The 27,996-nt window shown below is 41.6% G+C and overlaps 4 protein-coding genes across 8 annotated transcripts; 1 reads left to right on the top strand and 3 right to left on the bottom strand.

The window, feature by feature from the left end:
* LOC115762353 (photoreceptor-specific nuclear receptor) lies at positions 1-27,925 on the top strand. The gene is made up of 9 exons (XM_030704522.1): positions 1-46; positions 1,578-1,944; positions 17,238-17,341; positions 26,334-26,448; positions 26,530-26,585; positions 26,660-26,995; positions 27,071-27,447; positions 27,511-27,675; positions 27,743-27,925. The coding sequence occupies exons 1-9, from the start codon at positions 1-3 to the stop codon at positions 27,923-27,925; spliced, it is 1,749 nt and encodes a 582-aa protein (XP_030560382.1).
* Positions 14,039-15,474, bottom strand: LOC115762076 (odorant receptor 42a-like). Its single transcript, XM_030704168.1, has 3 exons — positions 14,696-15,474; positions 14,281-14,638; positions 14,039-14,131 (listed from the first exon to the last, which is right to left on the bottom strand). Exons 1-3 carry the CDS (start codon positions 15,472-15,474, stop codon positions 14,039-14,041), a joined length of 1,230 nt encoding a protein of 409 aa, XP_030560028.1.
* On the bottom strand, positions 18,249-20,294 carry LOC115762261 (synaptic vesicle glycoprotein 2A-like). Of its 3 annotated transcripts, none has more exons than XM_030704418.1 (6): positions 20,205-20,293; positions 19,813-20,137; positions 19,202-19,738; positions 18,998-19,139; positions 18,504-18,909; positions 18,249-18,450 (listed from the first exon to the last, which is right to left on the bottom strand). In XM_030704418.1, exons 1-6 carry the CDS (start codon positions 20,248-20,250, stop codon positions 18,416-18,418), a joined length of 1,491 nt encoding a protein of 496 aa, XP_030560278.1. In that variant the 5' UTR covers positions 20,251-20,293; the 3' UTR covers positions 18,249-18,415. The 3 variants fall into 3 exon arrangements, with proteins under 3 accessions (XP_030560278.1, XP_030560279.1, XP_030560280.1); XM_030704419.1 differs by having other exon boundaries at positions 19,813-20,153; positions 20,205-20,279; XM_030704420.1 differs by lacking the exons at positions 18,249-18,450; positions 18,504-18,909 and adding an exon at positions 18,910-18,927 and having other exon boundaries at positions 20,205-20,294.
* On the bottom strand, positions 21,730-23,817 carry LOC115762262 (synaptic vesicle glycoprotein 2A-like). Of its 3 annotated transcripts, none has more exons than XM_030704421.1 (6): positions 23,716-23,816; positions 23,324-23,648; positions 22,713-23,249; positions 22,509-22,650; positions 21,985-22,390; positions 21,730-21,931 (listed from the first exon to the last, which is right to left on the bottom strand). In XM_030704421.1, exons 1-6 carry the CDS (start codon positions 23,759-23,761, stop codon positions 21,897-21,899), a joined length of 1,491 nt encoding a protein of 496 aa, XP_030560281.1. In that variant the 5' UTR covers positions 23,762-23,816; the 3' UTR covers positions 21,730-21,896. The 3 variants fall into 3 exon arrangements, with proteins under 3 accessions (XP_030560281.1, XP_030560282.1, XP_030560283.1); XM_030704422.1 differs by having other exon boundaries at positions 23,324-23,664; positions 23,716-23,787; XM_030704423.1 differs by lacking the exons at positions 21,730-21,931; positions 21,985-22,390 and adding an exon at positions 22,391-22,408 and having other exon boundaries at positions 23,716-23,817.
* Positions 27,926-27,996: the final 71 nt, after the last annotated feature.

Genomic DNA, 27,996 nt, shown 5'->3' with positions numbered 1-27,996 from the left:
ATGAATAAGGATGAAAATTTATCGGACACGCGTTCAGGATCGCAAGGTATATCATTTTGGACGAAATGTTGTGTGCTTTTCTGTGCTTGAGCTTAGATCAGTTTCAAAAAAATGTGATTAAATTTTAATCAATTTCAAGAGGCCCTCAACTGTGTAAAGTAGTGTTACAAGGATTTAATTAAAAGCTCCCGAATCCATCTTAGATAAGTTGTCAAAATCCGGCTTCAAAACTCAGTCAACTTTATGGATAAAGTATGGACCCTTGGCATTATGTAAATAAATCCCACACGCAGAACAGCTAGAGAGAAAATGACGCCAAGTTTTTTGTTGCAAGCGATCCAAGGATCACATATAAAAACAGATTAATGTGTGCATAATAGAGTGCGAGTTTTTATCCAAACAGATATTGAGGAATTACTCAAATCAGCCTTGTGCTTAAAGAAAATAAATTAAAGTTTGCATATCGGAAAATTTCACAAGGAAAAAGCTTTCTTGCAGCATTTGTGTACAAAAAATGCGAGCATGTAATTTTTTGGGAATTTAATAAAAAAAAAAACACATAAAAATTCCGAAACGCACGTCAACTAATTGTTTGTGTAAATGCACATAATTTATTTTTTTTTATCGTTTTACACTTTTCCTTTCCCTTTTAATGCTCCATGCACAAAAAAATGGTCAAAAGCAAGCGCAAATTAATTAGTCCCTTTTTTCAAAGCGACCCTCAACTAATTAAATCGCAATTGGTTTAAGCACGAGCACATAATCGAATGCATGAGATATTAAATATGTAGAATGAAAATGCGAAAACTATATTGAATCAAAGTCTGGCAGTTCAAAGGGAAAAGTTGCCGAAAAATCAACCCGCAAATTGACTCCACAATCGGAACGCACGAAGGCACAAAACCCAATTCAATTTAAGATAATCAAATAAATTGAATTAGATGCGAGTCAGGCTGCCAAAAATTTCAAAAATTCATAACACAAGCGAGGGGTGGGAGGGGGGCGGGGGCGAGCAGAACCTTTAACACTTTCCGCAGCCGTGGCTGTGGCTGGCAACAAGGATACGCTAAAGTGAATCTCAACGAGCTCATAAAAATTAACAATGAGTGCCGGAAAATGCAAGCATATGACGCTAATCCGTCTGGCATTAGACCGCAGTCGGAAGCAGTTGGCACAAAAGCCAAGCCAAGCCAAGCCCAAACTGAATCGAGGAACGCTCCAGCGCACGGGCAAGTGGCGAGTGTAACAAATGTGACCGGGGAGACTGGTGACTGGTCGCTGAGGGTTAAGTGCATCAAGGAATCAGCATCAGGCAACTATACAATCAAATTAGGGTGTGATGGCAAAACAATTGTTCCCACTTGCCCTGAGGCAAGGCGAGTCCTTCGTTTGCCCTAATGGCACCCTAATTGTATGTGTAAATATATTTTGCGGATTACAGGGCGTCAATGTCGTCGCGCCGGTATAAGATCTGTACCCTCCCACCACTGCTCCGGCTCTTGACAAATTACAATTTAATTTAAATGAACTACATAAGTGATTTTTTATGGCAAATCCTTTTTTTGTTCTTTTCGCAGAGCTGCACTGTTATACGCCGCCGCCGCCGCCGCCGCCGCAACACGAGCAGCAATCGGTGGCGCCTCCGGCGGCCAATACGCCAAGTCGCCTCCTAAGCTGGAATCACAGCGCGGCTGCGGCTGCTGCCGCCGCGGCAGCAGCTGTCGCCTCCAATCATCAGGCGGCTGTTGCCGCCGCCGCTGCCGCTGGCGCGGGCGGTCAATCATCGGGGGATCAATCAGGACTGCCGCGACTCAAGGGCCAGAATCTGGGCCTCATCTGTGTGGTGTGCGGCGACACCAGCTCCGGCAAACACTACGGCATACTGGCCTGCAATGGCTGTTCCGGCTTCTTCAAGCGCAGCGTTCGGCGCAAGCTCATCTATCGGTAGGTGGAAACTGGTAGGGCAAAGCCCGAGCTCGAGCTCCTGCATTAAATGTCGCTTGCCATTTAGCAAGTGGTTGGGTGGTGGGTTGTTGGGCTGGTGGGTTGTTGGGCTGGTGGGTTGTGTGCCGCATTCGGTGTCTGGCGGATTACGAAATGTTTCGAAATTTATTACAATTATTCAAATCTTTGGGATTTGAGCGTCAACTTTTGAATGCGTTGACTTTGCCAGCAAATCCCGGCGAGCATCATGTGCACACACCATTTTTTTTTCTATCAAAAAAACCGGCACAAAATGTAATTGAATTTAAAGTGCAGATTTAATTTTAGGTTCGACGTTTTTCACAGGGGGGCGTACTTGCCTCAACGTAGTAAAGCTCGTTTTCGACTATAGCTTAGTTATACTACTTCCTACTTATTTTATGGCACATTTCCGTCCATAATCGTTTTTATTTTATGACACTTGTTTCAGTTTCGCTTTCAATTATCATTTAATCGGCGCATAGTTGGGCCCATGCGACAGATAAATAAATTTGGCGACAAATTCCTTGCGAGTCAACATAAAATTATGAATTTGTGTTATGGATATTCCTTTAGCCTGTGCTCGGTAAATCACAAATGTCGAAATCTCTATATCCTTGCGGTCCCCTGAGATTGATATGGAGGGCTTAAGCGCAAAAACACTTGGCCAAATGTGACCGCCGCACCAGCACATCTCCCCTACCCCCCCTTCCGTCCAAAAAGAGACCCTTACGACAAACCTTCCCAACCACCGACAGCAGCTAAGCCCAGGCCAAATCGCAGCAGAGTACAAAAAAAAAATAAATAAAGGAGGAAGCAGCAGCAGAAGCTCTCAGCCAAATAGAGCAACAATTTGCGGGGGGGCAGGGGAGGGTTGAAGCAGGAGAAGTAGCAGAACCTGGACCCGGACCCGGACCGGGGCCAGGACTGGCGAACGAGTATATTTTTCTGCTACGTGACATGTTTTCTCGATAGTCAGCGAAGTCAATGTGCCGCCCGACAAGAATCTGAATTTTATATGAATGTGTATCTCTCTCTCTCTCTCTCTGCCTCTCGCTCTCTCTCTGGAGTCCACATTAGGACAATTTCAATTATAATCAATTGCCTTCAATCAAAACTTTTGGATGTACGAGTCGACTTTGTGTGGGAAATCAATAGAAATTGGTTAAGGGGACATGTTTGATAGGAAAAAGAGTCGCACTTCGGTGCCTTATCAGAAGGAGAAACTAAGAAAGATAAAGTTAATCTCTATGTTATATATAAAACTGTTTTCCTGACTGAATGAATGACCGACAGATTGATTGACTGATAGACTGGCTGATTGATGATCAACTACTGCTGAAAAGGCTGTAATTTTAACAGTACTTACCTTATGGAATGAAGGTGCACGTTAAGACGTGGTTTCGGAATATTCCGCTTGCAAGTCTGGAAAAAACGTGAAAAACGTTTAGATGAAACTTTTTTGATGAGATCTTTAAAAGAATTTATTTTACACATGCCGCGGACAAAACCGTGATATTACCGTTAGTATCCTATATAGATATACGTGAAAATTTCCTACCCCTGTTTCTCGGTCAAATCCCATCCGATTTTCACGAGGTTTGGCTCTTTCTTCACGGTTTGACCCTAAGATTAAATTTGTATCAAAATGGGGCAACCTTAATTTTAGTCCAAATTCATGTTACAAAGGGTACCCTCAAATATCCCATATCCTTATGTAGACATAGGTCGAAATTTCCCACCCCTGTAACTCGGTCAAATCCCATCCGATTTTCACGAGGTTTGGCTCTTTCTTCACGGTTTGACCCTAAGATTAAATTTGTATCAAAATGGGGTAACCTCAATTTTAGTCCAAATTCATGTCACATAGGGTACCCTCAAATATCCCATATACTTATGTAGACATAGGTCAAAATTTCACACCCCTGTAACTCGGTCAAATCCCATCCGATTTTCACGAGGTTTGGCTCTTTCTTCACGGTTTGACCCTAAGATTAAATTTGTATCAAAATGGGGTAACCTCAATTTTAGTCCAAATTCATGTCACATAGGGTACCCTCAAATATCCCATATACTTATGTAGACATAGGTCAAAATTTCACACCCCTGTAACTCGGTCAAATCCCATCCGATTTTCACGAGGTTTGGCTTTTTCTTCACGGTTTGACCCTAAGATTAAATTTGTATCAAAATAGGGCAACCTTAATTTTAGTCCAAATTCATGTTACAAAGGGTACCCTCGAATATCCCATATACTTATGTAGACATAGGTCAAAATTTCACACCCCTGTAACTCGGTCAAATCACATCCGATTTTCACGAGGTTTGGCTTTTTCTTCACGGTTTGACCCTAAGATTAAATTTGTATCAAAATGGGGCAACCTCAATTTTAGTCCAAATTCATGTTACATAGGCTACCCTCAAATATCCCATATACTTATGTAGACATAGGTAAAAATTTCCCACCCCTGTAACTCGGTCAAATCCCATCCGATTTTCACGAGGTTTGGCTCTTTCTTCACGGTTTTACCCTAAGATTAAATTTGTATCAAAATGGGGCAACCTCAATTTTAGTCCAAATTCATGTCACATAGGGTACCCTCAAATATCCCATCTACTTATGTAGACATAGGTCAAAATTTTACACCCCTGTAACTCGGTCAAATCCCATCCGATTTTCACGAGGTTTGGCTTTTTCTTCACGGTTTGACCCTAAGATTAAATTTGTATCAAAATAGGGCAACCTTAATTTTAGTCCAAATTCATGTTACAAAGGGTACCCTCAAATATCCCATATACTTATGTAGACATAGGTCAAAATTTCACACCCCTGTAACTCGGTCAAATCCCATCCGATTTTCACGAGGTTTGGCTTTTTCTTCACGGTTTGACCCTAAGATTAAATTTGTATCAAAATAGGGCAACCTTAATTTTAGTCCAAATTCATGTTACAAAGGGTACCCTCAAATATCCCATATACTTATGTAGACATAGGTCAAAATTTCACACCCCTGTAACTCGGTCAAATCCCATCCGATTTTCACGAGGTTTGGCTTTTTCTTCACGGTTTGACCCTAAGATTAAATTTGTATCAAAATAGGGCAACCTTAATTTTAGTCCAAATTCATGTTCATAGGGTACCCTCAAATATCCCATATATGTAGACATAGGTCGAAATTTCACACCCCTGTAACTCGGTCAAATCCCATCCGATTTTCACGAGGTTTGGCTTTTTCTTCACGGTTTGACTCTAAGATTAAATTTGTATCAAAATAGGGCAACCTTAATTTTAGTCCAAATTCATGTTACAAAGGGTACCCTCAAATATCCCATATACTTATGTAGACATAGGTCAAAATTTCACACCCCTGTAACTCGGTCAAATCCCATCCGATTTTCACGAGGTTTGGCTTTTTCTTCACGGTTTGACCCTAAGATTAAATTTGTATCAAAATAGGGCAACCTTAATTTTAGTCCAAATTCATGTTACAAAGGGTACCCTCAAATATCCCATCTACTTATGTAGACATAGGTCAAAATTTCACACCCCTGTAACTCGGTCAAATCCCATCCGATTTTCACGAGGTTTGGCTTTCTCTTCACGGTTTGACCCTAAGATTAAATTTGTATCAAAATGGGGCAACCTCAATTTTAGTCCAAATTCATGTTACATAGGGTACCCTCAAATATCCCATATCCTTATGTAGACATAGGTCGAAATTTCCCACCCCTGTAACTCGGTCAAATCCCATCCGATTATCACGAGGTTTGGCTCTTTCTTCACGGTTTGACCCTAAGATTAAATTTGTATCAAAATGGGGCAACCTCAATTTTAGTCCAAATTCATGTCACATAGGGTACCCTCAAATATCCCATATACTTATGTAGACATAGGTCAAAATTTCACACCCCTGTAACTCGGTCAAATCCCATCCGATTATCACGAGGTTTGGCTCTTTCTTCACGGTTTGACCCTAAGATTAAATTTGTATCAAAATGGGGCAACCTCAATTTTAGTCCAAATTCATGTTCATAGGGTACCCTAAAATATCCCATCTACTTATGTAGACATAGGTCGAAATTTCACACCCCTGTAACTCGGTCAAATCCCATCCGATTTTCACGAGGTTTGGCTTTTTCTTCACGGTTTGACCCTAAGATTAAATTTGTATCAAAATGGGGCAACCTCAATTTTAGTCCAAATTCATGTTACATAGGGTACCCTCAAATATCCCATATCCTTATGTAGACATAGGTCAAAATTTCACACCCCTGTAACTCGGTCAAATCCCATCCGATTTTCACGAGGTTTGGCGTTTTCTTCACGGTTTGACCCTAAGATTAAATTTGTATCAAAATAGGGCAACCTTAATTTTAGTCCAAATTCATGTTACATAGGCTACCCTCAAATATCCCATATACTTATGTAGACATAGGTCAAAATTTCACACCCCTGTAACTCGGTCAAATCCCATCCGATTTTCACGAGGTTTGGCTTTTTCTTCACGGTTTGACCCTAAGATTAAATTTGTATCAAAATAGGGCAACCTTAATTTTAGTCCAAATTCATGTTACAAAGGGTACCCTCAAATATCCCATATACTTATGTAGACATAGGTCAAAATTTCACACCCCTGTAACTCGGTCAAATCCCATCCGATTTTCACGAGGTTTGGCTTTTTCTTCACGGTTTGACCCTAAGATTAAATTTGTATCAAAATAGGGCAACCTTAATTTTAGTCCAAATTCATGTTACAAAGGGTACCCTCAAATATCCCATATACTTATGTAGACATAGGTCAAAATTTCACACCCCTGTAACTCGGTCAAATCCCATCCGATTTTCACGAGGTTTGGCTTTTTCTTCACGGTTTGACCCTAAGATTAAATTTGTATCAAAATAGGGCAACCTTAATTTTAGTCCAAATTCATGTTACAAAGGGTACCCTCAAATATCCCATCTACTTATGTAGACATAGGTCAAAATTTCACACCCCTGTAACTCGGTCAAATCCCATCCGATTTTCACGAGGTTTGGCTTTTTCTTCACGGTTTGACTCTAAGATTAAATTTGTATCAAAATAGGGCAACCTTAATTTTAGTCCAAATTCATGTTACATAGGCTACCCTCAAATATCCCATATACTTATGTAGACATAGGTCAAAATTTCACACCCCTGTAACTCGGTCAAATCCCATCCGATTTTCACGAGGTTTGGCTTTTTCTTCACGGTTTGACCCTAAGATTAAATTTGTATCAAAATAGGGCAACCTTAATTTTAGTCCAAATTCATGTTACAAAGGGTACCCTCAAATATCCCATATACTTATGTAGACATAGGTCAAAATTTCACACCCCTGTAACTCGGTCAAATCCCATCCGATTTTCACGAGGTTTGGCTTTCTCTTCACGGTTTGACTCTAAGATTAAATTTGTATCAAAATAGGGCAACCTTAATTTTAGTCCAAATTCATGTTACAAAGGGTACCCTCAAATATCCCATATACTTATGTAGACATAGGTCAAAATTTCACACCCCTGTAACTCGGTCAAATCCCATCCGATTTTCACGAGGTTTGGCTTTTTCTTCACGGTTTGACTCTAAGATTAAATTTGTATCAAAATAGGGCAACCTTAATTTTAGTCCAAATTCATGTTACAAAGGGTACCCTCAAATATCCCATATACTTATGTAGACATAGGTCAAAATTTCACACCCCTGTAACTCGGTCAAATCCCATCCGATTTTCACGAGGTTTGGCTTTTTCTTCACGGTTTGACCCTAAGATTAAATTTGTATCAAAATAGGGCAACCTTAATTTTAGTCCAAATTCATGTTACAAAGGGTACCCTCAAATATCCCATCTACTTATGTAGACATAGGTCAAAATTTCACACCCCTGTAACTCGGTCAAATCCCATCCGATTTTCACGAGGTTTGGCTTTCTCTTCACGGTTTGACCCTAAGATTAAATTTGTATCAAAATGGGGCAACCTCAATTTTAGTCCAAATTCATGTTACATAGGGTACCCTCAAATATCCCATATCCTTATGTAGACATAGGTCGAAATTTCCCACCCCTGTAACTCGGTCAAATCCCATCCGATTATCACGAGGTTTGGCTCTTTCTTCACGGTTTGACCCTAAGATTAAATTTGTATCAAAATGGGGCAACCTCAATTTTAGTCCAAATTCATGTCACATAGGGTACCCTCAAATATCCCATATACTTATGTAGACATAGGTCAAAATTTCACACCCCTGTAACTCGGTCAAATCCCATCCGATTATCACGAGGTTTGGCTCTTTCTTCACGGTTTGACCCTAAGATTAAATTTGTATCAAAATGGGGCAACCTCAATTTTAGTCCAAATTCATGTTCATAGGGTACCCTAAAATATCCCATCTACTTATGTAGACATAGGTCGAAATTTCACACCCCTGTAACTCGGTCAAATCCCATCCGATTTTCACGAGGTTTGGCTTTTTCTTCACGGTTTGACCCTAAGATTAAATTTGTATCAAAATGGGGCAACCTCAATTTTAGTCCAAATTCATGTTACATAGGGTACCCTCAAATATCCCATATCCTTATGTAGACATAGGTCAAAATTTCACACCCCTGTAACTCGGTCAAATCCCATCCGATTTTCACGAGGTTTGGCGTTTTCTTCACGGTTTGACCCTAAGATTAAATTTGTATCAAAATAGGGCAACCTTAATTTTAGTCCAAATTCATGTTACATAGGCTACCCTCAAATATCCCATATACTTATGTAGACATAGGTCAAAATTTCACACCCCTGTAACTCGGTCAAATCCCATCCGATTTTCACGAGGTTTGGCTTTTTCTTCACGGTTTGACCCTAAGATTAAATTTGTATCAAAATAGGGCAACCTTAATTTTAGTCCAAATTCATGTTACAAAGGGTACCCTCAAATATCCCATATACTTATGTAGACATAGGTCAAAATTTCACACCCCTGTAACTCGGTCAAATCCCATCCGATTTTCACGAGGTTTGGCTTTTTCTTCACGGTTTGACCCTAAGATTAAATTTGTATCAAAATAGGGCAACCTTAATTTTAGTCCAAATTCATGTTACAAAGGGTACCCTCAAATATCCCATATACTTATGTAGACATAGGTCAAAATTTCACACCCCTGTAACTCGGTCAAATCCCATCCGATTTTCACGAGGTTTGGCTTTTTCTTCACGGTTTGACCCTAAGATTAAATTTGTATCAAAATAGGGCAACCTTAATTTTAGTCCAAATTCATGTTACAAAGGGTACCCTCAAATATCCCATCTACTTATGTAGACATAGGTCAAAATTTCACACCCCTGTAACTCGGTCAAATCCCATCCGATTTTCACGAGGTTTGGCTTTCTCTTCACGGTTTGACTCTAAGATTAAATTTGTATCAAAATAGGGCAACCTTAATTTTAGTCCAAATTCATGTTACAAAGGGTACCCTCAAATATCCCATATACTTATGTAGACATAGGTCAAAATTTCACACCCCTGTAACTCGGTCAAATCCCATCCGATTTTCACGAGGTTTGGCTTTTTCTTCACGGTTTGACCCTAAGATTAAATTTGTATCAAAATAGGGCAACCTTAATTTTAGTCCAAATTCATGTTACAAAGGGTACCCTCAAATATCCCATCTACTTATGTAGACATAGGTCAAAATTTCACACCCCTGTAACTCGGTCAAATCCCATCCGATTTTCACGAGGTTTGGCTTTTTCTTCACGGTTTGACCCTAAGATTAAATTTGTATCAAAATAGGGCAACCTTAATTTTAGTCCAAATTCATGTTACAAAGGGTACCCTCAAATATCCCATATACTTATGTAGACATAGGTCAAAATTTCACACCCCTGTAACTCGGTCAAATCCCATCCGATTTTCACGAGGTTTGGCTTTTTCTTCACGGTTTGACCCTAAGATTAAATTTGTATCAAAATAGGGCAACCTTAATTTTAGTCCAAATTCATGTTACAAAGGGTACCCTCAAATATCCCATATACTTATGTAGACATAGGTCAAAATTTCACACCCCTGTAACTCGGTCAAATCCCATCCGATTTTCACGAGGTTTGGCTTTTTCTTCACGGTTTGACCCTAAGATTAAATTTGTATCAAAATAGGGCAACCTTAATTTTAGTCCAAATTCATGTTCATAGGGTACCCTCAAATATCCCATATATGTAGACATAGGTCGAAATTTCACACCCCTGTAACTCGGTCAAATCCCATCCGATTTTCACGAGGTTTGGCTTTTTCTTCACGGTTTGACTCTAAGATTAAATTTGTATCAAAATAGGGCAACCTTAATTTTAGTCCAAATTCATGTTACAAAGGGTACCCTCAAATATCCCATATACTTATGTAGACATAGGTCAAAATTTCACACCCCTGTAACTCGGTCAAATCCCATCCGATTTTCACGAGGTTTGGCTTTTTCTTCACGGTTTGACCCTAAGATTAAATTTGTATCAAAATAGGGCAACCTTAATTTTAGTCCAAATTCATGTTACAAAGGGTACCCTCAAATATCCCATCTACTTATGTAGACATAGGTCAAAATTTCACACCCCTGTAACTCGGTCAAATCCCATCCGATTTTCACGAGGTTTGGCTTTCTCTTCACGGTTTGACCCTAAGATTAAATTTGTATCAAAATGGGGCAACCTCAATTTTAGTCCAAATTCATGTTACATAGGGTACCCTCAAATATCCCATATCCTTATGTAGACATAGGTCGAAATTTCCCACCCCTGTAACTCGGTCAAATCCCATCCGATTATCACGAGGTTTGGCTCTTTCTTCACGGTTTGACCCTAAGATTAAATTTGTATCAAAATGGGGCAACCTCAATTTTAGTCCAAATTCATGTCACATAGGGTACCCTCAAATATCCCATATACTTATGTAGACATAGGTCAAAATTTCACACCCCTGTAACTCGGTCAAATCCCATCCGATTATCACGAGGTTTGGCTCTTTCTTCACGGTTTGACCCTAAGATTAAATTTTTATCAAAATGGGGCAACCTCAATTTTAGTCCAAATTCATGTTCATAGGGTACCCTAAAATATCCCATCTACTTATGTAGACATAGGTCGAAATTTCACACCCCTGTAACTCGGTCAAATCCCATCCGATTTTCACGAGGTTTGGCTTTTTCTTCACGGTTTGACCCTAAGATTAAATTTGTATCAAAATAGGGCAACCTTAATTTTAGTCCAAATTCATGTTACAAAGGGTACCCTCAAATATCCCATATACTTATGTAGACATAGGTCAAAATTTCACACCCCTGTAACTCGGTCAAATCCCATCCGATTTTCACGAGGTTTGGCTTTTTCTTCACGGTTTGACCCTAAGATTAAATTTGTATCAAAATAGGGCAACCTTAATTTTAGTCCAAATTCATGTTCATAGGGTACCCTCAAATATCCCATATATGTAGACATAGGTCGAAATTTCACACCCCTGTAACTCGGTCAAATCCCATCCGATTTTCACGAGGTTTGGCTTTTTCTTCACGGTTTGACTCTAAGATTAAATTTGTATCAAAATAGGGCAACCTTAATTTTAGTCCAAATTCATGTTACAAAGGGTACCCTCAAATATCCCATATACTTATGTAGACATAGGTCAAAATTTCACACCCCTGTAACTCGGTCAAATCCCATCCGATTTTCACGAGGTTTGGCTTTTTCTTCACGGTTTGACCCTAAGATTAAATTTGTATCAAAATAGGGCAACCTTAATTTTAGTCCAAATTCATGTTACAAAGGGTACCCTCAAATATCCCATCTACTTATGTAGACATAGGTCAAAATTTCACACCCCTGTAACTCGGTCAAATCCCATCCGATTTTCACGAGGTTTGGCTTTCTCTTCACGGTTTGACCCTAAGATTAAATTTGTATCAAAATGGGGCAACCTCAATTTTAGTCCAAATTCATGTTACATAGGGTACCCTCAAATATCCCATATCCTTATGTAGACATAGGTCGAAATTTCCCACCCCTGTAACTCGGTCAAATCCCATCCGATTATCACGAGGTTTGGCTCTTTCTTCACGGTTTGACCCTAAGATTAAATTTGTATCAAAATGGGGCAACCTCAATTTTAGTCCAAATTCATGTTCATAGGGTACCCTAAAATATCCCATCTACTTATGTAGACATAGGTCGAAATTTCACACCCCTGTAACTCGGTCAAATCCCATCCGATTTTCACGAGGTTTGGCTTTTTCTTCACGGTTTGACCCTAAGATTAAATTTGTATCAAAATGGGGCAACCTCAATTTTAGTCCAAATTCATGTTACATAGGGTACCCTCAAATATCCCATATCCTTATGTAGACATAGGTCAAAATTTCACACCCCTGTAACTCGGTCAAATCCCATCCGATTTTCACGAGGTTTGGCGTTTTCTTCACGGTTTGACCCTAAGATTAAATTTGTATCAAAATAGGGCAACCTTAATTTTAGTCCAAATTCATGTTACATAGGCTACCCTCAAATATCCCATATACTTATGTAGACATAGGTCAAAATTTCACACCCCTGTAACTCGGTCAAATCCCATCCGATTTTCACGAGGTTTGGCTTTTTCTTCACGGTTTGACCCTAAGATTAAATTTGTATCAAAATAGGGCAACCTTAATTTTAGTCCAAATTCATGTTACAAAGGGTACCCTCAAATATCCCATATACTTATGTAGACATAGGTCAAAATTTCACACCCCTGTAACTCGGTCAAATCCCATCCGATTTTCACGAGGTTTGGCTTTTTCTTCACGGTTTGACCCTAAGATTAAATTTGTATCAAAATAGGGCAACCTTAATTTTAGTCCAAATTCATGTTACAAAGGGTACCCTCAAATATCCCATATACTTATGTAGACATAGGTCAAAATTTCACACCCCTGTAACTCGGTCAAATCCCATCCGATTTTCACGAGGTTTGGCTTTTTCTTCACGGTTTGACCCTAAGATTAAATTTGTATCAAAATAGGGCAACCTTAATTTTAGTCCAAATTCATGTTACAAAGGGTACCCTCAAATATCCCATCTACTTATGTAGACTCGGTCAAATCCCATCCGATTTTCACGAGGTTTGGCTTTCTCTTCACGGTTTGACCCTAAGATTAAATTTGTATCAAAATGGGGCAACCTCAATTTTAGTCCAAATTCATGTTACATAGGGTACCCTCAAATATCCCATATCCTTATGTAGACATAGGTCGAAATTTCCCACCCCTGTAACTCGGTCAAATCCCATCCGATTATCACGAGGTTTGGCTCTTTCTTCACGGTTTGACCCTAAGATTAAATTTGTATCAAAATGGGGCAACCTCAATTTTAGTCCAAATTCATGTCACATAGGGTACCCTCAAATATCCCATATACTTATGTAGACATAGGTCAAAATTTCACACCCCTGTAACTCGGTCAAATCCCATCCGATTTTCACGAGGTTTGGCTTTTTCTTCACGGCTTGACCCTAAGATTAAATTTGTATCAAAATGGGGCAACCTCAATTTTAGTCCAAATTCATGTTCATAGGGTACCCTAAAATATCCCATCTACTTATGTAGACATAGGTCGAAATTTCACACCCCTGTAACTCGGTCAAATCCCATCCGATTTTCACGAGGTTTGGCTTTTTCTTCACGGTTTGACCCTAAGATTAAATTTGTATCAAAATGGGGCAACCTCAATTTTAGTCCAAATTCATGTTACATAGGCTACCCTCAAATATCCCATATACTTATGTAGACATAGGTCAAAATTTCACACCCCTGTAACTCGGTCAAATCCCATCCGATTTTCACGAATTTTAGTCAAAATTCATGTTAAAATGGTACCCTCAAATATCCCATATATATATCCCATATATACAATATGTTTATATCCCATATGTATAGACATAGGTCGAAATTTTCCACCCCTGTAACTCGGTCAAATCTCATCCGATTTTTACGAGGTTTGGGTTATTGTTCAATTTATTTAATTGACATTAAAAAAATATGTATATTCCTTTAATCAGTTATATTCGACTCCTCTTGGCCTGGCCAACTTCTCAGCTATATTCATTTGTTTGATCAGCGTAAAGACAGAGAATGAGAATTTGGTAGCCTGCAAGATTTGAATTATGAATTCAATTTAATTTATAAAATGCATAACTTATTTCGTATAAAGTGAAGTGAATCAGAAGTGCAGCCAAAATATAGAGAACTCTTAGCTAAAGAGATAAATAAGATCTGACAGATCTCATTTAAACTTACATTCAGATTGGTTGCCACGGAGATGGTGAAAAAGTTGCCGGCCATGAAAACAATTGGCTTCTGCAACCTTTGCAAAAACTGTAGCACTGTTTTCTTGTAACGCTGATCCTGATAGATCCAATTGGACTCAAACAGAGCATCCGCCAGTTTTGAGCAATCATCGGCCAAATAGTTACAGAGTATGCAGAAGGGCGTTGTCTCCAGCAGCACGGCTGTCAGAAATGTGAGAGCCGCAATGCGGGACCCGAAGTTGGCAAACAACACGATGTTGATGAGGGTAAGACCCAACACGAGACCCACAACCAGAAGCTGCACAAAGATTGTGCCCGAGATCACAGGACGCAAAGTATCGCAGCAGCTGCAAAACGAATCCATGTACAAGAAATATCTTCAGTTAATCCAAGTTGAGTCCCACCGTAGCATAACCTTGTGGTCCTGAATGCACTCGACGAGCTTTTCATAGCGCTGCTCCGGTGTCTCGTCCGCATCCTGGCCCAGTCTCCGTAGCCTCTCCGCAAAGTTGGCCAGATGGGCACGCAATATCAGCACGTAGTTAATGGGATAGCAGTCGACGCAGACATTCTGAAAGGAAGCGCCCAACAAGGATAAGTACTCCAGAAATGATTGAATCCAGAACTGAAGCCGTCCGGCACGCCAGTTCAGGCCGGGATAATAGTTCTGGAACATGGGCACACCCATGACCAAGCCGCTCAAGAAAAGGCACGTCACACAGAACATGTAGACGGTCATGTAGCTGAGGAGGATGCGATTGCTGATGGACACCGCGCGATGCACCTTGCTGCGCTCGCTGGGCTGCAGCACTCGCTTGTCCATCTCGTCCAGTGTGAGATTGGCCTGATCGAAGCGCTTGGCCAGCATCCAGACAATAACCACCTTGATGGAACAGCTCAAGGCGTTGACGGCCACCTGCAGCGAGGTGAGCAGCTCGCCCGGCGATAGCTCCGCTATGTGAGAGATGTAGCCCACCATAAAGCCGAAAGGCTGATAGAAAGTGGAGCACAGGTTGAGCACAAAAGACCACAGTATGTATACAACAAAGCGATTTCCTTTCGGCGGCGTTCTAATGCCCATTAGGAAAATGCAGCGCAGCAAATAGCGCGTCGCATTCCTTGACTTAGCTGGCGCCGTGTCCGGCAGCGTGTACATGCTCGGAAAGATTCGACGCAAAGCCATGCTTGGCGCAGGAGCTGCTGTCAATTGGATAATAAAACAAAGCCTGCCCAATTGCTGCCTTTTAGGGCTTTTATAATTTTGGCCAAATGTCGTGATTAGTTGGGTAAATTGTGAATAATGCATGAGCAACAATTTGTAAACTAATCAATTGAAATCAGTTCCAAACTTTTCTAGTTGTAATACTGCATTGAAATTGACCAAATATCCAAGTCTGTTGCGCTTGTCACGTAAGGCTTTGGCGGGGCGTAAAAGTTTACACTTGTGCGCATAAATAATTAAATAGTTTATATTTCTATTGCACTGGACTTCTACACAGGCTGAGCTCGTTCCCAGAGCGCATGTTTTGTATCTATATTCGACTTCGATTCTACCTTAAGTTTTATTTTGTTAGCCTTAACGGAACAGAAGCTGGAACGCAGGAAGTAGGAATCAAAAAAATGAATATTAAACTCTTTAGTTTTGGAATTGATTTCCAAAAAAATCCTATTCGAAATCTCCTTATTTTGCCATTTAAAATATTTTAACTCTTTGCCATCTTTTCAACCAAAAAAAAGTGCCATTCCCTAGCTGAAAATCCAAAATATACCAAACACATTTTTTGCATGATAAAAATGAAAATATTAAATGCAGGTGCCAGATCAGTTTTGGGAATAATGTTGACCCAAATGTTGGCCGTGTCTATTTGGAATTTTTATTTTATTTAATAATTTAATTTTACTTGAATTTGAAGCAGAAATTGCAGCATTAATAATTATATAATTATTAATATTAATTTTGTTAATTTTCATAATTTTTTTTTTATTTAAATTGTAATTAAAACATTCATCTTCAAAATTGGGGCTAGTTTTGACAAAGTTATATGGAAGTCTTTAGATTTGGATCCATGTCCACTTGGAGATCGGCTAAAGATTGTGCATAAATTTTGGACTTTATTCTCTTAAGCCGAAAAAAAACAAGCTGATAATAGATTTATTTATATTTGTTTTTATTGTCTGCAAAACAGAAATAAACGACTCGAAGCGGCCCACAGCGCCGCTTTCAATCTACGTGATTTGTTTTCGAAAGCGAAGCATTTGCATATTAGATACACAAATAGTGGGTGCACACACACACACACACACACACACACACACACGCACACATAAACACAAAGTGGTGTGGACTGTGTGTATCTGAAAGATACATTTAGCTAAGTGCTTTGTTAGTTAGTCAAACTTCAGCTGCGGCGCCACAAAACACATAAAAAGCGAGAGATATTTGTCGAGGAGCGGAGGGAGGGTCAGGCAGAAGACGCCTCACAGCCCAGAACCTTTGCCATTTTGTGCTTTGAGTTTTGGCACAGGCTTAGAGTGCGACAAGGATGCAGCACACAGGCTGTGCGAGTGCGACAGAGATGCAGAACGATGACGACCAGGCTGACTAAGCTGAAGTGGCAGCGGCTTAGCAGTGGGAGAGGGGCGAGATTGTACGAGAGAGGCGGAGGGGTGGAGGTATGGAGGGGTGGACAATGATTCAGTCAGACGCAGACAGACAACGTGATTTGATTAAAATGCCACAAGTGCCAGAACAAAGGCCCAATAGATACGCTCAGCTGTTGAGATACTTTCCGTATAGCCTGTAGATACTCGAGTACGCTTCGCTTGCCGTCGCAAATGTTGACAAATGTTGCAATTTTTGACACGACAAATCTGGTCAGAAGGCGCATAACTTAATTATCGCGAGGGGTTAAATTCAACTTGATAAAAATGTTCTTTTGATTGCAGCTGCCAAGCGGGCACCGGACGTTGCATTGTCGACAAGGCCCATCGGAATCAATGCCAGGCCTGCAGGCTCAAGAAGTGCCTTCAAATGGGAATGAACAAGGATGGTATGTATAAATATATATTTACTTTCGAGCATTACCAGGCTTTGCCAGACCAACATCTACTCTTTGTACTCTACCCAACCCCGCTTAAACATTTTCCGCCCAGACAGCTGGATTTCCCAAACAGTGTGAAAATCGTGAGGTGATTCGAATCCTTATAAAGAACTATTAAAATTGGTTTGAGGTTGTTTGGCTTAGAGACAATCAAAGTTTCATGAAAGAGCTTTTTACCAATCTTCTACCATAGCAGGCATTCAGGCATTCAATCAATCAGTGCATGTTAATTATTTTATGGATATACCTAATAAAACACTCGATGATTGGATGAGAAACCTGCTTTAAACAACACTAAGCCCTCACTTGCCCGTCACAATAGACGACTACTGTGAACGATTTCAGCTAAGAGTTTAAGCAGAACATCAATCAATCAGTCAATCAATCAGTGCAAATAAATACTAAGCTATGGATATACTATTAAAACACTCGATGCTTGTCTGAGAACCAATCAATGTTTTACACAACACTTTTTCACCAATATTCCACTTTGGCAGGTGGAATTTCCAAATGTGAATGATTCTACCTAACAGTTAGAGCAGACGATCAATCAATCAATCAGTGCAAATCGCAAGTTCCATACGACAATTTCCTACGAATTTTTCACACTAGGTGGATTTGCAAAAACTCTCACTTGCATCACAATAGAAGACTACTGTGAATGATTTCAGCTAAGAGTTTAGTGCAAATGAATATTTATTTATGGATGGGAACTATCAAAGTGCCGAACGACAATTTCTCACAAATTTTCCACCCTAAGAGGTGGAATTGCGAAAACCCTCACTAGTCTTTTTTTAAAAACAAATATTAAAAAATAAAACGAGTTCAACTAACTTTTTTAAAACAACAAAGTGTGTCGTTTATCGTCTACAACATTAGCTAAAAGCTAATGCAGCTGCTCTTAAGACTTCAGACATTGTCGCTTAAAGGCAGCGAGTCGTTGGGCTTGCCCAGCCTTTATTTAGTTCAAATCCAAGCAATTTAAATAAAAACCATAATTTAGAAGCTACGGCCATAGTCCATCTAGAGAGGTAAGAAGCCCTTGATGCTAGCCGAAACTAAAACGAAAATCTATTAGGGCTTAATACGAATATTAATGAGAGTAGCCTACGCATCGGGAAGATGGCAATCACCAGAATGGTCATCTCGCAGCTCTCCTCAATGTAGATGCCAACGATAGTTGTGCCGACAACTGCGCCCCAGCGACACCACATTAGGCTGATGCAAAGGGCCTTGGCTCGCATATGCGTGGGCACAAACTGAAGGAGTGCGCCGCCCAACAGGCTGATGACGACGCCCGGCAAGGCGATGAATAGGACGAAGGCAAACAGCTGCACCCAACGGCCGGTGACAAAGATCAGGGCAAAGCCGCACGAGGAGGAGATGACCAGGGCGGCAATGAACAATGCCTTGCGCGGCAAAAAGAAAAGCATCAGCCAGCAAACATTGTACAGAATAATATAAGTAAGGCCCAATACGAGAGAGTCGTTAAAACCCAAAAAGCCATCGTTGCATGCCTGCAGAAAAACTATTTACTATAGAGAGAGAGAGAGAGAGAGAGAGAGAGCGAGAGAGAGAGACATCGGAGCGAATCCATCTACTTACGACAACCAGGTCCGGCTCGCTGTCCTCGATCTTGGCCGCGGTGCTAAAAAGTATCTTACACAGTGTCATGTCAGCCTTGTTATCGAGACGCATGTTGGAACGATTTCGCATTGCCGTGAACCAAATGCCAAAGCCGTTCGCACTGCAAAAGTCATGCATTAAATCGCGTAAAAATGTGTGAAGGAAAATTCGTTGAAAATTTACACCAGGCCCAGGCTAAACATTACGGAACAGCTGCCCACGTAGAAGCCGACATAGGGCTTACGAAACAGGGGCATGGCATCGCTCATCATTTGCTGCAGAAAGTTATTCGAGCGTTTTTGTCGGATGACCTCCGTGGATTCCTGGAATTTGCGCATCAGCTCAACCTGCTCGGGACTGAGCGGATGGCCCGTGTTCTTGGTGCTGATCCAATCCATAACCGCCATGCCCCGCTTTGTTTCTCCGACCATAAACAAAAACTTTGGACTCTCCGGCATGCGTAGGAGTAAGAAGAAGGCGATCAAGCCGGGCAGCATAAACATACAGCCGAGCAGACGCCAGGGACGAAGGGTTAGCCTGCCGATGAAACCGATTTCAAAGTCCATAAAATTGGAAGCCAGAAATAGGGTAGCCCACGACGGGCAATAGAACATCGCAAAGCCCGTAAACATGTACATGTGGGTGACAGTACGGGCCAGAATTTGTTTATTGCAAAACTCGCTCAGATACGTGACAGCCACAAAGCTCGGCCCGGCCACACTTCATGTGGAGCATGCAAGCAGGAAAATCAAATCAAATCAAAACATATTGGGAATGCGACAAATTCTACTCACAAGATGCCCGTCAGAAAGCGCATCACAAAGAAGCTCGTAAAGCTGACCATAAACATGGATATTATCGAACAGATATTACTAATCGAAATGGTGTGCAATAGAATCCAGCGACGACCCATCTTGTCCGTGATATAGCCCCAGAAATAGGACGAGCAGATAATGCCCAAAAATGCTGCCGCCGTTATTGTCGACACCTGCACAATACTCATGCGTAAATCGCACACGGCAGCCGGCGCAATGATGCCCATGCCCATGGTCTCGTGTATGGTTAACATTTGCAGCAGGCCCAACGTGAGCATCACGTAACAATGAACCTTCCCAAAACCTGACCAAGTTTGCATCTGACATCAATTTTCGTATCTAATCAAATTGAAGCGTGCAAAATTATTTACCGATCTGCTCCATCACGGCATCGAATTCGTTTAGCTGATTATTCATTTTGTGTATTTTTTTTTTTTTTTTTTTTTTTAATTTACTCTAAAGAAAATGTTAAAGACTAAGCCAACTTTAACATGCTACTGATCTGTGTTTCCAAAAAAAAAAAAACAAGTGTCAATCCTGATTTATTATATTCTCAAAGAGTATACAAAGGTTGTCTCATGCGCGGCATGCTATCAAAGCTTTATGCCACAGCTTTTCACTTTTTTTTCACTCTAACAGGTGGAATTACATCAATCAATCAGTTTAAATAAATAATTACTTATGGATATACCCTAAAAGATTGAAAGTACAGAGACTAGCACTGAATGATTTCAGCTAAGAGCTTGGTTACATCGTCAGTCAATCAATGAGTCAATCAATCAGTACAAATAACGAGTTGTTCATGAATATACCCTAGAAAATCACTTAAGCTGTTTGACTGAGGCACAATCAAAGTTTCATATAACACTTTTTCACCAATTTTCCCTACTAGGAGCTGGAAGCCCATCAATCAGGCATTCAATCAATCAGTGCAAATAATTATTAATTATCGGTTTCTACCAATTTCCCACATTAGCAGGTCGAATGTTACAAAAATAGCGTCTTCCTTCACAATAAGAGACAAATGTGAATAATTTCAGCTACCTAGCGCTTACATTTTGTGCTGTACGCACATCATCAATCAGTCATTCAATCAATCAGTGCAAATAAAGAGTTGTTAATGGATATACCCTGTAAAAATACTCGATGCTTGTCTGAGAACCAATCAATGTTTTACACAACACTTTTTCGCCAATTTTCCACTTTGGCAGGTGGAATTTCCAAATATGAATGATTCTAGCTAACAGTTAGAGCAGACCATCAATCAATCAATCAGTGCAAATCGCAAGTTCCATACGACAATTTCCTACGAATTTTTCACACTAGGTGGATTTGCAAAAACTCTCACTTGCATCACAATAGAAGACTACTGTGAATGATTTCAGCTAAGAGTTTAAGCAGAACATCAATCAATCAGTCAATCAATCAGTGCAAATAAATACTAAGCTATGGATATACTATTAAAACACTCGATGCTTGTCTGAGAACCAATCAATGTTTTACACAACACTTTTTCACCAACATTCCACTTTGGCAGGTGGAATTTCCAAATGTGAATGATTCTACCTAACAGTTAGAGCAGACGATCAATCAATCAATCAGTGCAAATCGCAAGTTCCATACGACAATTTCCTACGAATTTTTCACACTAGGTGGATTTGCAAAAACTCTCACTTGCATCACAATAGAAGACTACTGTGAATGATTTCAGCTAAGAGTTTAGTGCAAATGAATATTTATTTATGGATGGGAACTATCAAAGTGCCGAACGACAATTTCTCACAAATTTTCCACCCTAAGAGGTGGAATTGCGAAAACCCTCACTAGTCTTTTTTTAAAAACAAATATTAAAAAATAAAACGAGTTCAACTAACTTTTTTAAAACAACAAAGTGTGTCGTTTATCGTCTACAACATTAGCTAAAAGCTAATGCAGCTGCTCTTAAGACTTCAGACATTGTCGCTTAAAGGCAGCGAGTCGTTGGGCTTGCCCAGCCTTTATTTAGTTCAAATCCAAGCAATTTAAATAAAAACCATAATTTAGAAGCTACGGCCATAGTCCATCTAGAGAGGTAAGAAGCCCTTGATGCTAGCCGAAACTAAAACGAAAATCTATTAGGGCTTAATACGAATATTAATGAGAGTAGCCTACGCATCGGGAAGATGGCAATCACCAGAATGGTCATCTCGCAGCTCTCCTCAATGTAGATGCCAACGATAGTTGTGCCGACAACTGCGCCCCAGCGACACCACATTAGGCTGATGCAAAGGGCCTTGGCTCGCATATGCGTGGGCACAAACTGAAGGAGTGCGCCGCCCAACAGGCTGATGACGACGCCCGGCAAGGCGATGAATAGGACGAAGGCAAACAGCTGCACCCAACGGCCGGTGACAAAGATCAGGGCAAAGCCGCACGAGGAGGAGATGACCAGGGCGGCAATGAACAATGCCTTGCGCGGCAAAAAGAAAAGCATCAGCCAGCAAACATTGTACAGAATAATATAAGTAAGGCCCAATGCGACAGAGTCCTTAAAGCCAATAAAGCTATCGTTGCATGCCTGCAGAAAAACTTTTTACTATAGAGAGGGAGAGAGAGGGAGAGAAAGAGAGAGAGAGCGAGAGAGAGAGAGAGAGGGAGCGAGAGAGAGAGACATCGGAGCGAATCCATCTACTTACGACAATCAGATCGGGCTCGCTGTCCTCGATCTTGGCCGCGCTGCTAAAAAGTATCTTACACAGTGTCATGTCAGCCTTCTTATCGGGACGCATGTTGGAACGATTTCGCATTGCCGTGAACCAAATGCCGAAGCCGTGCGCACTGCAAAAGTCATGCATTAAATGGCGTAAAAATGTGTGGAGGAAAATTCGTTGAAAATTTACACCAGGCCCAGGCTAAACATTACGTAACAGCTGCCCACGTAGAAGCCGACATAGGGCTTACGAAACAGGGGCATGGCATCGCTCATCATTTGCTGCAGAAAGTTATTCGAGCGTTTTTGTCGGATGACCTCCGTGGATTCCTGGAATTTGCGCATCAGCTCAACCTGCTCGGGACTGAGCGGATGGCCCGTGTTCTTGGTGCTGATCCAATCCATAACCGCCATGCCCCGCTTTGTTTCTCCGACCATAAACAAAAACTTTGGACTCTCCGGCATGCGTAGGAGTAAGAAGAAGGCGATCAAGCCGGGCAGCATAAACATACAGCCGAGCAGACGCCAGGGACGAAGGGTTAGCCTGCCGATGAAACCGATTTCAAAGTCCATAAAATTGGAAGCCAGAAATAGGGTAGCCCACGACGGGCAATAGAACATCGCAAAGCCCGTAAACATGTACATGTGGGTGACAGTACGGGCCAGAATTTGTTTATTGCAAAACTCGCTCAGATACGTGACAGCCACAAAGCTCGGCCCGGCCACACTTCATGTGGAGCATGCAAGCAGGAAAATCAAATCAAATCAAAACATATTGGGAATGCGACAAATTCTACTCACAAGATGCCCGTCAGAAAGCGCATCACAAAGAAGCTCGTAAAGCTGACCATAAACATGGATATTATCGAACAGATATTACTAATCGAAATGGTGTGCAATAGAATCCAGCGACGACCCATCTTGTCCGTGATATAGCCCCAGAAATAGGACGAGCAGATAATGCCCAAAAATGCTGCCGCCGTTAGTGCCGACACCTGCACAATATTCATGCGTAAATCGCAAACGGCAGACGTCGCAATGATGCCCATGCCCATGGTCTCGTGTATGGTTAACATTTGCAGCAGGCCCAACGTGAGCATCACGTAACAATGAACCTTCCCAAAACCTGACCAAGTTTGCATCTGACATCAATTTTCGTATCTAATCAAATTGAAGCATGCAAAATTATTTACCAATCTGCTCCATCACGGCATCGAATTCGTTAAGTTGATCATTCATTTTGTGTTAAATTTTAATAATATTTAAGTTTGGTATTTGTTTTTTTTTTAATTTACTCTAAAGAAAATGTTAAACTAAGCCAACTTTAACATGCTACTGATTTCCAAACAAACAAGTGTCAATCCTGATTTCATATATATTCTCAAGGAGTATATAAAGGTTGTCTCATGCGCGGCATGCTATCAAAGCTTTATGCCACAGCTTTTCACTTTTTTTTCACTCTAACAGGTGGAATTACATCAATCAATCAGTTTAAATAAATAATTACTTATGGATATACCCTAAAAGATTGAAAGTACAGAGACTAGCACTGAATGATTTCAGCTAAGAGCTTGGTTACATCGTCAGTCAATCAATGAGTCAATCAGTCAGTACAAATAACGAGTTGTTCATGAATATACCCTAGAAAATCACTTAAGCTGTTTGACTGAGGCACAATCAAAGTTTCATATAACACTTTTTCACCAATTTTCCCTACTAGGAGCTGGAAGCCCATCAATCAGGCATTCAATCAATCAGTGCAAATAATTATTAATTATCGGTTTCTACCAATTTCCCACATTAGCAGGTCGAATGTTACAAAAATAGCGTCTTCCTTCACAATAAGAGACAAATGTGAATAATTTCAGCTGCCTAGCGCTTACATTTTGTGCTGTGCGCACATCATCAATCAGTCAGTCAATCAATCAGTACAAATAAAGAATTGTTAATGGATATACCATATAAACACTCTAGTTGCTTGGATGCGAAATAGAAAGAAGCGATTACTGTGAAGAGCTGTTTAGCACTTTTGTGTTGTGCATCAATCAGTCAGTAAATCAATCTGTGCAAATAAAGAGCTGTTAATGGATATACCCTATAAACACACCAGCTGCTTGGATAAGAAATGTAATGAAGCGACTTCTGTAAATAATTTCAGCTGCCTAGCGCTTACATATTGTGCTGTGCGCACATCATCAATCAGTCAGTCAATCAATCAGTGCAAATAAAGTGTTGTAAATGGATATACCCTATAAACACTCTAGTTGCGTGGATGAGAAATGAAAAGAAGCGACTACTGTGAAGAGCTGTTTAGCACTTTTGTGCTGTACATCAATCAGTCAGTCAATCAATCAGTGCAAATAAAGAGCTCTTAATAGATATTCCCTATAAAAATACTAGTTGCTTGGATGAGAAATGGAAAGAAGCGACTACTGTGAAAAGCTGTCTAGCACTTTTGTGCTGTGCATCAATCAGTCAGTCAATCAATCAGTGCAAATAAATAGTTGTTTATGGATATACCCTATAAACACACTAGTATTAAGTCCAACTGAGCGATATGCATAATCTGGCAAGCGCTCTAATGAACTGAAGCACATTTAATTGCTCTTTAACATGACCTCAAAAACCTGGCGACACGTGCAGAGCGCCTAATGCAAATATCTCTCTCTATTTGTACTAATAGAGTTTATCTACCCGTTAACCCTTTCCCACGCAGTCCGACAGCAGCGAATGAACAGCCACAATATTTGGAAAGGCCGCGTTTTGGGGGTTGCTCGTTCAACTCCCAAAAGTGGGTGACGCGGCTCGAGAATTGCGGGTTGCGGGTTGCGGATTGTCGGGGTTGGGGTTGCACTTTATTTACATATTGTTCAGTCAATTGATTTGTTACCTGCTGCTGTTGTCTTTGACAGTTTGTTTAAGCAGCTTCGCAGCAGTTGAATAAACAATTTCATCTTTTGGTCGCATCAGACTTGGGCAAGTTTATAAATATCTAACGTACTTGCATTCGGGCTCTGATGGGCGCAGCGGAGAGTAACTAACTAGCTGTCAGAGTTTCTCTTGATTATTCTATTGCCGACTTTCTGCTTAACCTTAATAATGCAATCAGTTGTGGCAATTGTGTGGCTTTAAACTGCGAGATATAGAAACATTTGCTAAAAATCGATATTTATCGAATACATGGTTTATCGATAAAGCCTTTTCTTAAGTCTTCATGTCCTTAAACGAATTTCCCTCGAATTAAAGCTGTGATTTAACTTATCTACCAATTGTTTGGGCCTCTTTCTCACGGCACGTATCAATCGCAGCCGCTTGTTAATAACACTGTTCAATCAATAGCCGCACTTCATTATGGTTACGCCCCGCCTCCGACACTAATTGAAGCATAAATTATGCTAGGCATATGCAAAATGGCAACAGTTACCAGATAGGTGGGATTGGGTGTGGTACACGATCCCATTGAGTTGTCGCGGTAAAATTGCATAAACAAATGGGAAAACAATTTGTGGGCGTGAACGGCACGTGACCACAAAACCAATTTACCATGAACGCCCGCAGGCTAAGGCGTGAGTGGGGGAGGGGTGGTTCGGTGCAACGAGTGAGAAGCACAGAGAGAGGTCGGCACGCGCGAACAGTGTTGCCACACTGGCTGGCTGGCTGGCTGGCTGGCTGGCAAAATTCAAACGAGGCGTCAAGCAATTTTGTCACTGTGACATTTCCTCATTACGGATTTGGGCGGTGCCTTTGGCTTTGAGAGAAGTGCGGCGATTTACTTATATGTGCGCTTCTGCATTTTGTTTTCCAATTACAGCTGTGCAAAATGAGCGACAGCCACGCAACACGGCCACTATACGGCCGGAGACGCTGCGGGAGATGGAGCACGGGCGAGCGCTGCGCGAAGCGGCCGTAGCCGTCGGTGTTTTCGGGTAAGTCCTCTTTCCCCTTTGCCTCTGCCCATCTCGGCCTGTCATTTGCATAGCTCAGACACAGCATCCTCCAATTTGCAGACCTCCCGTGCTACTGTCACCGCCCTGCTACGGCTCCGGCCTGCTGCCGCCGCCCTGTAAGTTAACTTGTGTGGCTTGTGTGTGTGTGTGAGAGAAAAACAAACTGATGAGATATTTATTTACTGCACAGCGCTGGGCAGCTTGCCGACGGGACGTCTGCTGCACCACAATCATCTCAGCTCGTCCATGCAGCTGGCCACGAATCATATGAACCATGCGAGCGGGTTTCCCATGTTCAATGCCGCCGCCGCCGCTGCCGCCGGACTGCATCATTCGCCCAAGGAGAAGGCGGGCGGCTATGGCCTGGCTAGCAGCGGGAATGTCTCCCATTCGACCAATTCGAGCAGCAATCACAGCATAGATCCCAGCTCCCCGGCGCCGGATGCACCGAATGACAAGAACAATGCCGGCGGCAGCGTATCCTCCATCAGCTCCGCCAGCCCGACGCCGGAGAATGATAATGATGGTAAGCGGGCGGTAATATCCTTCCAAAGAGGATTCTCTAATTTCCAAGGATCTAATCTCCTCCACCCCTTTGCAGATGATTCGATTGACGTGACCAACGACGAGGAGCCGCATGCGAATACGGGCAGCAGATCGGACTCCAGTTTCATAATGCCGCAGTTCATGTCGCCCAATCTGTATGCGCATCAGCACGAAACGGTGTACGAGACGAGCGCCCGGCTGCTCTTCATGGCCGTCAAGTGGGCCAAGAACTTGCCCAGCTTTGCCCGGCTATCGTTTCGGGATCAGGTCATATTGCTGGAGGAGTCCTGGTCGGAGCTGTTTCTGCTGAATGCCATACAATGGTGCATACCCTTGGATCCCACGGGCTGTGCGCTCTTCTCCGTTGCGGAGCACTGCAACAATCTGGAGAACAATGCCAACAACGGCGACAACTGTGTCAGCAAGGAGGAGGTAAGTGTGGGTTGGGGTTGGGCTACAGTGAAGCATCTGTAATAGGCGAAGCTATTCCCACAGCTGGCGGCCGATGTGCGAACGCTGCACGAGATCTTCTGCAAGTACAAGGCCGTCCTGGTCGATCCGGCTGAATTTGCGTGCCTCAAGGCGATTGTGCTCTTCCGACCCGAAACGCGCGGCCTCAAGGATCCGGCGCAAATCGAGAACCTGCAGGATCAGGCGCATGTGAGATCCACAACGCGATTTCCCCTTTTCTGTTCCGCATTAATGGCTTTCCCCTTTTTTCGACCAGGTGATGCTCTCGCAGCACACGAAGACACAGTTCACGGCGCAAATCGCACGCTTTGGGCGGCTGCTGTTGATGCTGCCGCTGCTCCGGATGATCAACTCGCACAAGATCGAGTCGATCTTCTTTCAGCGCACCATTGGGAACACGCCCATGGAGAAGGTGCTCTGCGACATGTATAAGAATTAGTTAATTCGTGTCTTAAGTTTTTATGTAATTTAAATCAAATATACGGTATATGTTTTTTGTGTCTTGGATGT

This window comes from Drosophila novamexicana, unplaced genomic scaffold (genome assembly GCF_003285875.2).
Source record: "Drosophila novamexicana strain 15010-1031.04,08,12 unplaced genomic scaffold, DnovRS2.1 tig00000564-arrow-pilon, whole genome shotgun sequence".
NCBI classification, from domain to species: Eukaryota; Metazoa; Arthropoda; class Insecta; order Diptera; family Drosophilidae; genus Drosophila; species Drosophila novamexicana.
This window is presented reverse-complemented; position numbering and strand designations above follow the sequence as displayed.